Source organism: Macaca nemestrina, chromosome 20 (assembly GCF_043159975.1).
Source record: "Macaca nemestrina isolate mMacNem1 chromosome 20, mMacNem.hap1, whole genome shotgun sequence".
NCBI lineage: Eukaryota > Metazoa > Chordata > Mammalia > Primates > Cercopithecidae > Macaca > Macaca nemestrina.
The window spans coordinates 64,102,704-64,118,724 of NC_092144.1; the positions used below are offsets into that span (position 1 = coordinate 64,102,704).

Sequence of the window (16,021 nt, forward strand, 5' to 3'; positions counted from 1 at the left end):
CGGAGGTTGCAATGAGCCGAGATCGTGCCACTGCACTCTGGCCTGGGCGACAGAGCGAGAGTCTGTCTCAAAACAAACAAACAAACAAACAAACAAACAAAAAATACCATTTGTGCCCATGTGGAGAAACGTGTGAAGTCCCCATGGCAGAGTCTGATGTTTAAAGAACCCCACATGGATTGAATGCACAGCAAGGGCGGATACAGTTCACAAGGCTGCACTGGGTAATTACAATTTGCTAAGAAGGTGGATCCTAAACAGAAAGGTCCATAAGCTAGATTGAGATAATCACGTTACAATTAGTGAAATTTCTTCCTTGGTACACAATTAATTACTTCATTAGTAGGAAAGTTCCCAGAGGTGAATCTTTTTTTTTTTTTTTTTTTTGAGACGGAGTCTCGCTTTGTTGCCCAGGCTGGAGTGCAGTGGCCGGATCTCAGCTCACTGCAAGCTCCGCCTCCCGGGTTTACGCCATTCTCCTGCCTCAGCCTCCTGAGTAGCTGGGACTACAGGCACCCACCACCTCGCCTGGCTAGTTTTTTGTATTTTTAGTAGAGATGGGGTTTCACCATATTAGCCAGGATGGTCTCGATCTCCTGACCTCGTGATCCGCCCGTCTCGGCCTCCCAAAGTGCTGGGATTACAGGCTTGAGCCACCGCGCCCGGCCGCTAAGAGGTGGATCTTAAACAGAAAGGTCCATTAGCTACATTGTGATAATCATGTCACAATTAGTGAAATTTCTTCCTTGGTGCAAAATAAATTATTTAGTAGGAAAGGTCCCAGAAGGTGGATCTGAAAGAGAAAAGTCCATTAGTTACATTGTGATAATCACATCACAATTAGTGAAATTTCTTCCTTGGCACACAATAAATTACTTAGTAGGAGGGTTCCCCACTTGGTTTATGGGGGTATAATTGACAAATCAAAATGGAATATATAAAAACATCACGTTGTACACAAATATAATTCCATTTTTATTTGTCGATTAGATCTCAATACATCTAGAGCAGAAGAGAATTCCCTATCTCTACAGCAGCCCATGAAAGAGAGAGGGGCTCCGTGTTTTAACTTGGATCTGTTATTGGAAAGGGGTCCCAGTCCAGACCCCAAGAGAGGGTTCTCGGATCTCAGACAAGAAAGAACTCAGGGCGAGTCCACGGAGTGAAATGAAAGCAAGTTTATTAAGAAAGTCAAGGACTATGGCTGCTCCACAGGCAGAGCAGTCCAGAGGGCTGTTGGTCGGCTATTTTTGTGGTTATTTCTCGATCATATGCTAAACAAGGGGTGGACTGTTCATGAGTTTTCCAGGAAAGGGCAGGGGATTTCCCTGGAACTGAGAGTTCCTCCTCCTTTTAGCTTCTAGAAGTTGCTATGGCATCTGTAAGCCGCCTTGGTGGTGGTGGGAGTGTCTTTTAGCATGCAAAGGCATTATAATTAGCAAATAATGTGCAGTGAGGACAACCAGAAGTCACTATTGTTGCCATCTTGGTTTTGGCAGGTTTTGGCTGGCTTCTTTATTGCATCTCTCTTTTTTTTTTTTAATCAGCGGGGTCTTTGTGATCTGTATGTTGTAACCTGTCTCATCCTGTGACTTAGAAAGTCTTAACCCCCTGGGAATGCAGTCCAGCAGGTAGCAGCCTCAGTTTACCCAGCCCCAGTTCAAGATGGAGTCACTCTGGTTTGAAGGCCTCTGACAGATCCACCCGGAGACACCTTTCGGCTGTGCCAGGCCTCCACCAGGAAAGCTCCCATGATAATCAAAATTATGGCAGCCAGACCCAGTCGTATGAAGTTACCCAGGGTGTAGTTGCTTGACGTGGTACCTGGGGGAACTGAAAGAGAGAAGGGGCTCAGCACTGACCCTCAGAGTGTATACCTCCTTCTCAAATGGCCCCGTCAAATCTGACTGTCATCACCCACTTAATGTTTTTGGTTTTGGGGTTTTTTTGAGACGGAATTTTGCTCTTGTTGCCCAGGCTGGAGTGCAATGGTGCAATCTCGGCTCACCGCAACCTCTGCCTCCCGGGTTCAAGCAATTCTCCTGCTTCAGCCTCCCAAGTAGCTGGGATTACAGGCATGTGCCACCAAGCCCAGCTAATTTTATATTTTTAGTAGAGACGGGGTTTTGCCATGTTGGTCAGCCTGGTCTCAAACTCCCAACCTCAGGTGATCCGCCCGCCTCAGCCTCCCAAAGTGCTGGGATTACAGGTGTGAGCCACCATACCCGGCCACCCACTTAATGTTTTCTAGCCAGTCGTCCACTGTACTTTAAAGTTTTAATTGAACTTTGTTTTTTCTTGAGATGGAGTTTTGCTCTTGTTGCCCAGACTAGAGTGCGGTGGCACAATCTCAGCTCACTGCAACCTCTGCCTCCCGGGTTCAAGCGATTCTCCTGCCTCAACCTCCCGAGTAGCTGGGATTACAGGCATGAGCCACCATGCCCGACTAATTTCTGTATTTTTAGTAGAGAGGGGGGTTTCTCCATGTTGGTTGGGCTGGTCTTGAACTCCTGACCTCAGGTGATCTGCCCACCCTGGCCTCCCAAAGTGCATGAGCCACCATGCCCAGCCATAATTGAACTCTTTAAAATTTTAATCCCTGAAAACAAAAGATGGAATCTTTGTTGTTGTTGTTTTTGAGACCAAGTCTCGCTCTGTTGCTCAGGCTGGAGTGCAGTGGCACAATCTTGGCTTACTGCAACCTCCACCTCCCGGGTTCAAGCAATTCTCCTGCCTCAGCCTCCTGAATAGCTGGGATTACAGGCACCTGTCACCACGCCTGGCTAATTTTGGTATTTTTAGTAGAGATGGGTTTTCTTCATGTTGGCCAAACTGATTTCGAACTCCTGGCCTTAAGTGATTCACCGGCCTCGGCCTCCCAAAGTGCTGGGATGACAGGCATGAGCCACCGCACCTGGCCAAAACATGGAATCCTAATGAGTTGTAGTGGGAGTTCCTTTATCTTCCTTCCTTGACATTCACTCCACCTTAGCTCTCTTCCTTCGTTTATTTGCTCTTTATCCCATTTCCACCTTCCCACATTGCCTTTTCTCCTTCCCCATCCTTATATTAAGGAATAGTCTTGGGGGCAGCACATGAGACAGAAGGAGCTCCACAGAGCCCCGAATTCCGTGGCTGGATCAGCATCCTTGCAGCACACACTGCTGTGCAGGCAGAGCACTTGAGAAAGTTTGAGTTGAGGCCGGGCACAGTGGCTCACACCTGTAATCCCAGCACTGTGGGAGGCTGAAGTGGGAGGATTGCTTGAGGCCAGGAGTTCGAGAGCAGCCTGGGCAACATAGCAAAACCCCATGTCTACTAAAAATACAAAATACGTAACCAGGTGTGGTGGCGGGTGCCTGTAATCCCAGCTACTCCGGAGGCTGAGGCAGGAGAATCACTTGACCCGGGCCTGGGGTTGGTGGTTGGAGGCTGCAGTGAGCCCAGATTGTGCCACTACACTCCAGCTCAGGTGATAGAATGAGACTCCATCTCAAAGAAAAACAAACAAAACCCTAGCCTGCAGATTTTCAGGGAGGCTGATTTGAGTAATAATAAAACTCTGATTGGCCAGGTGCGGTGGCTCACACCTGTAATCCCAGCACTTTGGGAGGCCGAGGAGGGCAGATCACGAGGTCAGGAGTAGGAGACCAGCCTGGCCAATATGGTAAAACCCCATCTCTACTAAAAACATAAAAATTAGCTGGGCATGGTGGCGCGCATGTAGTCCCAGCTACTCGGGAGGCTGAGGCAGAAGAATCGCTTGAACCTGGGAGGCAGAGGTTTCAGTGAGCCGAGATCACGCCACTGCACTCCAGCCTGGGCGACAGAGTGAGACTCCATCTCAAAACAAAACAAAACAAAACAAAACAAAACTCTGGTCTCCCGCTTACCGGACTCAATGTGTGTTGAACTCCTTCTTGCAATTCCTCTGTCCTGATGAATGGGCTTCGTCCAGGCAGCCAGCAAGAGGAACTCGTTACAACAGTTACAATAGATGAAAAATAATTTAGAGTTGAGGAAGCAGAGTGCTAGCACCCAGTAAGGCAGAACTCTGGCAGGAAACAAGATACTTTCAGAAGAATTCTAGCAGTCGGTGTTAAAAGACATGGGTAGACCTCGCATCCATGGCACAGAAGCAGGAGGCTGTGCAAACACCATGTTCTGAGGATGAGATAATTTTTTTAATTTGAAACTGGGTCTCACTATGTTGCCAAGGCTGGTCTCAAACTCCTGGGCTCAAGCAATCCTCCAGCCTCAGCCTTCCAAAGTGCTGGGATTACAGGCCTGAGCCACCACGCATGACTGAGAAAGAATTACTGAGAGTGAAATCATTAACACCAAGAAAAAAAAAAGAAAAAAGAAAAACACGCCAGGCACAGTGGTTCACACCTGCAATCCCAGCACTTTGGGAGGCCAAGGTGAGCGAATCACCTGAGGCCAGGGGTTTGAGACCAGCCTGGTCAACGTGGTGAGAACCCCATCTCTACTAAAAATACAAAAATTAGCTGGGCATGGTAATCCCAGCTACTCAGGAGGCTGAGGCAGGAGAACTGCTTAAACTCGGGAGGCAGAGGTTGCAGTGAGCTGAGATCGCACCACTGCACTCCAGCCTGGGCAACAGAGCGAGACTCTGTCTCAAAAACAAAATGAAACAAAGCAAAAAACCAAAACGCTAAGAGATGCAAAGAATGGTAGAAGGAATCTGGTGCTGGTGGATTCATAATTTTCAAAAACAGCCTAGAAATTATCCAAGGATGTAGTACAACAAAAAGGCAAAGGAGGGCCGGGCACGGTGGCTCACGCCTGTAATCACAGCACTTTGGGAGGCCGAGGTGGGTAGATCATGATGTCAGGAGTTCAAGACCAGCCTGGTCAACATGGCAAAACATTCATCTCTACTAAAAATAGAAAAATAAGCCAGATGGGTCGTGCAGGCCTGTAATCCTAGCTACTCGGGAGGTTGAGGTAAGAGAATCACTTGAACCAGGAGGTGGAGGTGGCAGTGAGTCGAGATCGCACCATTGCACTCCATCCTGGCAACAGAGTGAGACGCCATTTCAAAAAAAAAAAGGCAAAGGAGTAGAAATTGTAAAAGGGAAGTTTGTTTTTTTTTTTTTTTTTGAGACAGAGCGTCACTCTATCACCCAGGTTGGAGTGCAGTGGCGCGATCTTGGCTCACTGCAACCTCCACCTCCCATGTTCAAGCAATTCTCCTGCCTCAACCTCCCAAGGAGCTGGGCCTACAGGTTCATCCCACCATACCTGGCTAATTTTTTATTTTTAGTAGAGACTGGGTTTCACCATGTTGGCCAGGCTGGTCTCGAATTCTTGACCTCAGGTGGTCCGCCTGCCTCGGCCTCCCAAAGCACCGGGATTACAGGCGTGAGCCACCGCGCCGGGCCAGAAAGGGAAGATTTTTTTAAGAGCGATGATATTGCGAGTAATGAGGAAATGAGATTCACAGAAGAACAAAACAACCTCTGATTAAAAACAACACACACAGTTCTTCAAAATCATACACATCCTTACCTGTCACCAATATCTCAAGCCAATCACTGCGTTCTGAGGCCCAGAAGGGAGACTTTGCCTGGTAGTACACGCAGCTGTAGTTCCCAGCGTCGCCGGCTGTCACGTCCTCCAGGGAGAAGTCCGTCTCCTTCCCCGCTGGACTCCGCAGCTGGATGGCAGATGACGTCCCTGCCTTCAGTAGAGCAAACATGATAGGCAGAAACAGTTGGTCTGGCTGCTGGCACTGCAGAGTCACCCTTCCACCTGCGGTCACCGTACCCCTTTGGTGGGTTTGGAGGAAAGGTTTAGATAAATGTCCTGTAAGAGAAGTCAGGCTCTGAGGTCCTGGGGAGAAGTCTGGAATCCCCTACTCGCCCCTGTTCTCCTGGCCGGAGGCTCTCATGGAGTGTGGGAAATCAGAGACTTCTGATCTCTTCCACCTTCCTCCACTTTCTACTCCGACCCCAGGACAGAGATTCTCCCTCCTGCAAGACCTGTATAAGGCCGGGCGTGGTGGCTCACACCTGTAATCCCAGCACTGAGGTCGGGAGTCTGAGACCAGCCTGGCCAACATGGTGAAACCCTGTCTCTACTAAAAATACAAAAATTAGCCGGGCGTGGTGGCACACACCTGTAAATCCCAGCTACTCAGGAGGCTGAGGCAGGAGAATCAGTTGAGCCCAGGAGGCGGAGGTTGCAGTGAGTCAAGATGGCACCACTGCACTCCGGCCTGGGTGACAGAGTATAAAACCAAGGTATGCAATTTCATTCCTGTCTCTCTCCCTCTCCCACCACCCCCAGCTACCCTGGAGGTGGGACTCCTTTTCTCCCTCTGTCCTCTGCTTCCTCCCTCATCCCCTGCCCCCCGTATGTCATCGGCAGGCACCCTATCCACACCTGTCACCAACAGCAGAAGGACGTCACTGCGCTGTGAAGGGATGTGGGGGAACGCTTTTCTGTAGTATTCGCAGGTGTACTCTCCAGCATTTCTGATTTTTAGATTATTGAGGTGAAATTTGGCCGGGCCCTCTGTCGAATCAAGGGGCTTCGGAGACTCCAGAATAATTCCTCCCTTCCTGAGAACAAAGCTCACGCCTCTTGTAGGCGTCCAGCATCGCAGCGTCACATTGCTGTTGGCAGGGACCACCGAGCTGGGCCAGGCACTGAGGGACGGCTTGGGCAGTGACCCTGGAAGGAAGCAGAGCCCAGTGCTGGGCCTGACGCCCTTCCCTGCTCTCAGAAAGCCCTTTTTAAACTTTATTATTATTATTAGTTATTATTATTATTATTTCCTGCGCCCAACCAGGAAGCCTATTTTAAGAAGGGAAACGGGCCAGGCGCGGTGGCTCATGCCTGTAATCCCAACACTTTGGGAGGCCGAGGCGGGAAGATCACGAGGTCGTAAGATCGAGACCATCCTGGCCAACATGGTGAAACTCTGTATCTACTACAAATACAAAAACTAGCCGGGCGTGGTGGCGGGCGCCTGTAGTCCCAGCTACTCGGGAGGCTGAGGCGGGAGAATGGCGTGAACCCGGGAGGCGGAGCTTGCTGTAAGCTGAGATCGCACCACCACACTCCAGCCTGGCGAAAGAGTGAGACTCCGTCAAAAAAAAAAAAAAAAAAAAAAAGAAGGGGAAGGGAACGGGAGGGAATTTGGGACAACGGGCCAAGGAGGGTGTGATTGAAGAAACACTCACCATCTCCCCTTGTGTCTCCCTGGCCCATGCACAATCCTGAAAGGCAATCCTCTGTGAGACAGAAGCCCCTGCCTGGAGCCATACCACCCCTACCCTGACCCCTGGAGACAGGCCCCAGAGTCTCCTGCTGAGTGCAGACCCTTGGAGGTCATGCGCTCAGGAGTTTTCATTCTCCCCACACTGGACTGTGGCTTCCGCTTGACTTCCAGCTCCCCCGTCGTTTCCCAGAGATTCTCCTTGACTGTCCTGTGCGGCTCTCACCTCCCCCTGTTCCAGGCCTTTCCTGGTTCCACATAATCCACACATCCTTCTATTCTCATCTTCTGTTTCAATACGGCACTCATTCTTACCATTTCTTACTTACTTTCTTTTTTTTTTTTCCCCGAGATAGAGTCTCGCTCTGTTGTCCAGGCTGGAGTAGAGTGACGCAATCTCGGCTCACTGCAACCTCCGCCTCTCCGGTTCAAGTGATTCTCCTGCCTCAGCTTCCCAAACAGCTGGGATCACAGGCATGTGTCACCACACCCGGCTGAGTTTTGTGTTATTAGTAGAGATGGGGTTTCACCATGTTAGCCCAGACTGGTCTCAAACTCCTGACCTCAGGTGATCCGCCCACCTCAGCCTCCCAAAGTGCCGGGACTACAGGCATGAGCCTTGCACCTGGCCTCTTCTTTTTATTTTTTAATTTTTTATTTTATTATTGTGTTTTGAGACAGGGTCTCTCTCTGTTGCCCAGGTTGGAGTACAGTGGCTCCATCATGGCTCACTGTAGCCTCCTGGGCTCAAGTGATCCTCCCACCTCAGCCTCCCGAGTAGCTGGAATCACAGGTGTGCGCCACCACACCTGGCTGATTTTTTAGTCTTTTGCAGAGACAGAGTCTCCCTATGTTGCCCAGGCTCATGATCTCTTTTCATCCCTTCATGACTCCAAACAGGACAAAATTTATTGTTTGGTGTCCTGTAACAAGCTTCAAAACATCCAAATGGTCATTCCAGAGAGGAGAAAGCATGCATTCATCCCTGTTCCACACACAGCTGCCTTTATTCTTCTTCCTTTGTAATTTTTTTTTTTTTTTATAGAGACAGGGCCAGGCTGGTTAAGAACTCTTGACCATGCCAGGCGCGGTGGCTCACGCCTGTAATCCCAGCACTTTGGGAGGCCCAGATGGGCGGGTCACCCCAGGTCAGGAGTTCGAGACCAGCCTGGCCAACATGGTGAAACACCATCTCTACTAAAAATACAAAACATTAGCCAGGTGTGGTGGCACAAACCTGTGATCCCAGCTACTCGGGAGGCTGAGGCAGGAGAATCGCTTGAACCCAGGAGGCAGAGGCTGCAGTGAGCCGAGATTGTGCCACTGCACTCCAGCCTGAGTGACAGAGTAGGACTTCATCTCAAAAACAAAAACAAAAAAACTCCTGACTTCAGGTGACCCACCCACCTCGGCCTCCCAAAGTTCTAGGATTATAGGCGTGAACCAGGACACCCAGCCTGAACTCAGTTGTTCTTAATCTTGGCTATGCCCTGGGCTCCCCTGGAGAGCTGGTAAAAGTTTAGTTCACAGAGCCAAGCACTGAAGCAGAGTCAGAATGGCTTGCCACGGGGCTCCGGTGTCATTCCTTTTCAGAGTTCTAATACGAGAATGCGGCCAAGGTGGAGGACCACTGCTCTGAGTGAGCCCGGGCAAACATTTCTCAAGGCTACAACACAGATATTCAAAGTCAACTGGCGCTGGGCACGGTGGCTCATGCCTGTAATCCCAGCACTTTGGGAGGCTGAGGCGGGGGTGGATCACCTGAGGTCAGGAGTTTGAGAGCAGCCTGACCAACAAGGTGAAACCCCATCTCCACCAAAAATACAGAAATTAGCTGGGTGTGGTGGTGCACACCTGTAATCCCAGCTACTCAGGAGGCTGAGGCAGGAGAATCGCTTGAACCCTGGAGGTGGAGGTTGCAGTGAGCCGAGATCGCGCCATTGCACTCCAGCCTTGGTGACAGAGGTAGACTCTGTCTAAAAAAAAAAAAAATCAATTGTCTTAATAATCCAGCAATCCCACCACTGGGTGTACACCCAAAACAAAGGAAGTCAGTATATGGATGAGATCTGTGCACTTCCTGTGTATTGCGGCCCTGTTCACAACAGCCAGGATTTGGAAGCAACCTAAGGGTCCATCAATAGAAGAATGGATGAAGAGAAAGTGGCACATATACACAATGGAGTACTATTCAGCCCTAAAAAAGAATGCACTTCTAGGCTAGGCGCAGTGGCTCACACCTGTAATCCCAGCACTTTGGGAGGCCCAGGCGAGCAGCTCCTGAGGTCAGAAGTTTGAGATTAGCCTGGCCAATATGGTGAAACCCCATCTCTACAAAAAATAAAAAAAATTAGCCAGGCGTGGTGAAGCACACCTGTAATCCCCACTACCTGGGAGGCTGAGGTGAGAGGATTGCTTGAGCCCAGGAGGTGAAGGTTGCAGTGATCTATGATCACGTCACTGCACTCCAGCCTGGGCGACAGAACAAGACTCTGGCTCAAAAAGAAAAGAAACCTGGGGTGCAGTGGCTCACACCTATAATCCCAGCACTCTGGGAGGCCGAGGCAGGTGGATCACAAGGTCAGGAATTCAAGACAAGCCTGGCCAACAGGGTGAAACCCTGTCTCTACTAAAAATACGAAAATTAGCCAGGTGTGGTGCCGGGCGCCTGTAGTTCCAGCTACTCGGGAGGCTGAAGCAGAGAATCACTTGAACCTGGGAGGCAGAGGTTGCAGTGAGCCAAGATCATGCCAGTGCACTCTAGCCTGGCAACACAGCGAGACTCAGTCTCAGAAAGAAAAAAAAAAAAAGAAGAGAAAAAACATAATATCAAGCCTGTTTATGAACATTATCATAATAATGACATTGCTCTAACTCAAAGAAAGTTAGTTAGGCCTGTGTCTCTGAGAGATTTCCTCTTTTTCCCCTGTATGAACAGTTTTATGTCTCAGTAGGAAGAAGGGGAAGTTACCAGGTGTTTGTGCTACTATTGCATCCATGAGCCAATGCATAAACTGACATTTCAAGTTTTGCAAAAGGAAATTGTGAACACTCAAAAGGTTCAAACATAAGTGTCCATCCATGGCATGATGGATAAACATAGTGTGCTCCATATATTCAACGGGATTTTTTCTTTTCTTTTTTTTTTTCTGAGACAGAGTTTCGCTCTTGTTGTCCAGGCTGGAGTGCAATGGCGCGATCTTGGCTCACTGCAACCTCCGCCTCGCGGGTTCAAGTGATTCTCCTGCCTTAGCCTCCTGAGTAGCTGGGATTACAGGCATGCGCCAACACAGCCAGCTAATTTTGTGGGGTTTTTTGTTTTTTTTGTTTTTTTGTTTTTTTTGAGACAGAGTCTTGCTCTCTCACCCAGGCTGGAGTGCAGTGGCATGATCTCCGCTCACTGCAAACTCCACCGCCTTCTGGGTTCACACCATTCTCCTGCCCCAGCCTCCCTAGAAACTGGGACTACAGGCGCCCACCACCACACCTGGCTAATTTTTTTGTGTGTTTTTAGTAGAGACGGGGTTTCACCGTTTTTGCCAGGATGGTCTCGATCTCCTGACCTCGTGATCCACCCGCCTTGGCCTCCCAAAGTGCTGGGATTACAGGCGTGAGCCACCGCACGCGGCCTAATTTTGTATTTTTTTAGTAGAGACAGGGTTTCACCATGTTGGTCAGGCTGGTCTCGAACTCCCCACGTCAGGTGATCAGCCCACCTCGGCCTCCCAAAGTGCTGGGATTACAGCTGTGAGCCACCGCGCCTGGCCTTTTTTCTTTTTCTTTTCTTTCTTTCTTTTTATTTTTGAGACAGGGTTTCACTCTGCTGCCCAGGCTGGAGTGCAATGATGTGATCCTAGTTCACTCCAGCCTCAACTCCCTGGGCTCAAGTGATCCTTCCACCTCAGCCTCCTGATTAGCTGGGACGACAGGTGCACACCACCATGCCCAGCTCATTTTTTTGTTTGTTTGTTTTTAATATTTATTTATTTAGAGATGGAGTTTCGCTCTTGTTGCCCAGGCTAGAGAGCAATGGCACGATCTCGGCTCACTGCAACCTCTGCCTCCCACATTCAAGCGATTCTCCTGCCTCAGCCTTCCGAGTAGCTGGGATTACAGGCGCCCGCCACCACGCCTGGCTAATTTTTGTATTTTTAGTAGAGATGGGGTTTCACCCTACAGGCTGGTCTCAAACTCCTTACATCAGGTCATTGCAAAAAGTGCTGGGATTACAGGCGTGAGTCACCGTGCCCAGTCTCATTTTTGTATTTTTTGTAGAGACAGGGTTTTGCCATGTTTCCCAGACTAGTCTCGAGCTCCCGGGCTCAGGCGATCTGCCTGCCTCAGCCTCCAAATGTGCTGGGATTACAGGTGTGAGACACTGTGCCCGGCTTACAATGGGATTTTAGCCATAAAAAAGAAAGGAAATCTGACATATCCTACAATATAGATGTAACTCAAGGATATTATGCTGAGTAAAATAAGCCAGGCACAAAAGAACAAGTATTATATGATTCCACTCATACATCCTAGAATAAGCAAATTCATAGAGATAAAAATTAGAATGGGCTGGACACGATGGCTCACGCCTGTAATCCCAGCACTTTGGGAGGCCGAGGCAGGCAGATCACAAGGTCAGGAGTTTGAGACCAGCCTGGCCAACATGGTGAAACCCTGTCTCTACTTAAAAAAAAAAACTTAGCCAGGCGTGGTGGTGAGTGCTAGTGATCCCAGCTACTCGGGAGGCTGAGGTAGGAGAATTGCTTGAACCCAGGAGGCAGAGCTCGCAGTGAGCTGAGATTAGGCCACTCTACTCCAGCCTGGGTGACAAACCAAGACTCCATCTCGGGGAAAAAAAAAAAAGAAAGAAAGAAAGAAATGAGAATGGAGGTAAACAGGGGCTGGGAGGACAGCGGCATTATTGGTTAGAGGGTACAGAGTTCATGTCAGGAATGGTGATTGTTAATTTTACTTATCAGCTAGACCGGGCCACAGGATGCCGGGATATCTGGTGAAACATTATTTCTGGTGTGTCTGTGAGGGTGATTTTAGAGAGACCAGCATTTGAATCTAACGCTGAGTCAGGCAGGTTGCCTTCCTAATGGAGGTGGGCGTTCTGCTGAGGGCCAGGATGGGAGAAAAAGGTGGAAGTGCTAGCATGGTGGCTCATGCCTGTAATCCCAGCACTTTGGGAGGCCAAGGCAGAAGGGTTGCTTGAGGCCAGGATTTGGAGACCAGTCTGAGTAACATAATGAGATCCCATCTCTACACAAAATTTTAAAATTGCACGGGGCACTGTGGCTCACGCCTGTAATCCCAGCACTTTGGGAGGCCAAGGCAGAAGGATTGCTTGAGGCCAGGATTTGGAGACCAGTCTGAGTAACATAATGAGATCCCACCTCTATAAAAAAAATTTAAAAATTGCACAGAGCAGTGTGGCTCTTGCCTGTAATCCCAGCACTTTGGGAGGCCGAGGCAGGCAGATCACCTGAGGTTGGAAGCCCGAGACCAGCCTGGCCAACATGATGGCCGGGTCTCTACTAAAAAGTACAAAACATCAGCCAGGTGTGTGGTGGGCACCTGTAATCCCAGCTACCCAGGAGGCTGAGGCAGGAGAATCGCTTGAACCCGGGAGGTGGAGGCTGCAGTGAGCCGAGATCACGCCATTGCAGTCCAGTCTGGGTAACAAGAGTGAAACTCCGTATCATTTTGTTTGTTTACAAAAAAGTTTACATTAGCTGGGTGTAGTGGTGCACACCTGTAGCCCCAGCTATTTAGGAGGCTGAGGTGGGACAACTGCTTGAGCCAGGAAGGTGGACGCTGCAGTGAGCCAAGATCACGCCACTGCACTCCCAGCCTGGGTGACAGAGCAAGATCCTGTCTCGAAAAAAAAAAAAAAATGTTTTTTTAAAGATAGAAGAAGGTTGAATTGTCTATCTCTGCCTAATTGTCTGAGCTGACATATTGGTCTTCTGCCCTTGAACTGGAATTTATAACCACTGGCTTTCCTGGGTCTCCTGCTTACAGACGGCAGAATCTGGGTTTTCAACCTCTGTAACTGTGTGAGCCAATTCCTTAGAACAAATCTCATTTCAGACCTAGATCTATATCTGCATTTATATATCTGTATCTATCACATATGTATACAGAGATGCATGTTGTATTGGTTCTGTCTCTCTGGACAATTGTAACTAATAGTGGGTGAAGAAAAATGTTTTGGTGGGGCATGGGGGACCTGTAATCCCAGCACTTTGAGAGGCAGAGGCAGGTGGATCACTTAAGCCCAGGAGTTGGAGTCTAGCCTGGGCAACATAGCAAGACCCTGTCTCTACAAAGAAAAAAACACCAAACTTAGCCAGGCATGGTAGCATGTGCTTATAACCCCACCTACTTAGCAGGGACTGAGGCAGAGGATTGCCTGAGCCCGGGGGAGTGAAGGCTGCAGTGAGCTGTGGTCATGCCACTGCATTCCAGCCTGGGTGACAGAGTGAGACCTTGTCTCAAGAAAAGGAAAGGGAAGGAAGAAAGGAAGGAAGGAGAGAGAGAGAGAGAAAAGAAAGAAAGAGAAAAAGAGAAAGAGAGAGAGGAAGGAAGGAGAAAGAGAGAGAGAGAAAGAAAAAGAAAGAAAAGAAAGAAAGAAATAGAAAGAAAAAGAAAGAAAGAGAGAAAGAAAGAAAGAAAGGGAAAGAAAGAAAGAAAGAAAGAAAGAAAGAAAGAAAGAAAGAAAGAAAGAAAGAAAGGTTTTAGTATAGATAGTGGTGATGGTTACACAACAACCTCAATTTACTTTATAGTTATGTATTTGGCACTACATTTTTATTTATGGTGTTAGGGTTTCTGGGCCAGGCACAGTGGCTCACGCCTGTAATCCCAGTACTTTGGGAGGCTGAGGCTGGCAGATCACCTGAGGTCAGGAGTTCGAGACCAGACTGGCCAACATGGTGAAACCCCATCTCTACTAAAAATACAAAAATTAACCAGGCATGGTGGCGCACCCCTTTAATCCAGTTACTCAGGAGGCTGAAGCAGGAGAATCTCTTGAACCCAGGAGGCAGGGGTTGCAGTGAGTTGAGATCACGCCACTGCACTCCAACCTGGGCAAGAAGAGTGAAACCCTGCCTCAAAAAAAAAAAAAAAAAAAAAAGATAAGGTTTCTATTCTGAATACTTTTACTTACACACAAAAAGTCAGAGTTTATCCTGAGAAAAGGGGTAAGCCAATGAAGCCAGGTGGTGGAGGCATTCAGCAAAACTCACGAAGTTGAAACCAGAGGAGTTGAAGCTTGCAGAGCGCTTGTTTCCAGGGAGTGTCTGCAGTGCACTCAGCAGGACGTCTCACTCCTCCCGTGTTCTCAGTAAGCCAAAGTTGATGTTATTTTTTCCATCCCCAGCCCAACTATCCCACCAGTTCCATGATATTCTGCATTCCCAGTGGATAGCCCTGTGAGACTTACTGAAACAGAGGAGGGAAAGCAGCTTAGAGATCATGATGACTTCTCAGCCCTCCCAGGGTCCGTCTTGGGTTCTGCAGTCTGCAGATGGGAGAAGAGCTGGAGTCGTCCCTGCCTCTCTCCCACCCCGGAGTGGAAGCAGTAACAGCCTTGTCCTAGCCTTTCAGTTCCCCTCCCATATCCACATTCAGGAAACGTGTTGGCGTTGCTGATTGCAACATGCTCCTTACACACACCAGCGTTTGAGTATTTGACTCACAGGAAATGCTCCTCTGTCTCAGGCAGATTTCAGGCATCAAACAGGTAACCCCGAAAATGCTTCAGACTTGGCCCTGAAGGGTTCGTATTGAAGAGATGAAAGCACTTCACTCTTTTTTTTTTTTTTTTTTTTTTTTGAGATGGAATCTGATTCTGTCACCTGGACTGGAGTCCAGTGGCTCAATCTCGGTTCATTGCAACTTCAGCCTCCTGGGTTCAAGTGATTCTGCTGCCTCAGCCTCCCAAGGAGCTGGGATTACAGGCTCATGCCACTACACCCGGCTGTTTGTATTTTTAGTTAAGATGAGGTTTCACCAAGTTGGCCAGGCTGGTCTCTAACTCCTGGCCTCAAGTGATCCACTTGCCTCGGCCTCCCCAACTGCTGGGATTACAGGTGTGAGCCACCGCACCAGGCCTTCATCACCACTTTTTTTTTTTTTTTTTTGAGATGGAGTTCCACTCTTTTGCCCAGGCTGGAGTGAAGTGGCATAATCTCAGCTCGCTGCAACCTCTACCCACCAGGTTCAAGTAATTCTCCTGCCTCAGCCTCCCGAGTAGCTGGGATTACAGGTGCCCTCCAACATGCCCAGTTAATTTATTATCATTATTATTATTATTATACTTTAAGCCAGTTCATTTTTGTATTTTTTTTTTAGTAGAGACGAGGTTTCACCATGTTGGCCAGGGTGGTCTCGAACTCCTGACCTCAAGTGATCCACCCGCCTCAGCCTCCCAAAGTGTTGCGATTACAGGCGTGAGCCACTGTGCCCAGCCAGTCATGAGCTCATTGTTTTAAGTTCAGAATATTTCAGTACATATATATCTTTATCAAATAAGAACCATTTTAAAAATAATATAAACACCATAGCACTGTCACATCAGGAAAATGAAGGGTACTTCCTTGATACCAGCTAATACCCATTCAGTATTCAAATTTCCCTGATTGTCTCAAAAATGTCATTTCTATCAGGCTTTTAAAAAATAAATCAGAATCGGCCGGGCGCGGTGGCTCAAGCCTGTAATCCCAGCACTTTGGGAGGCCGAGGCGGGCGGATCACAAGGTCAGGAGA

General features: G+C 48.7%; 1 protein-coding gene across 1 annotated transcript; it reads right to left on the minus strand.

Moving 5' to 3' along the window:
• Positions 1-1,163: 1,163 nt before the first annotated feature.
• LOC139360466 (T cell-interacting, activating receptor on myeloid cells 1) lies at positions 1,164-14,820 on the minus strand. The gene is given in 6 exon segments (XM_071087776.1): positions 1,164-1,695; positions 1,697-1,833; positions 5,533-5,829; positions 6,409-6,699; positions 7,212-7,247; positions 14,697-14,820. Coding segments are annotated over 6 exon segments (819 nt in total). The 5' UTR covers positions 14,731-14,820; the 3' UTR covers positions 1,164-1,671.
• Positions 14,821-16,021: the final 1,201 nt, after the last annotated feature.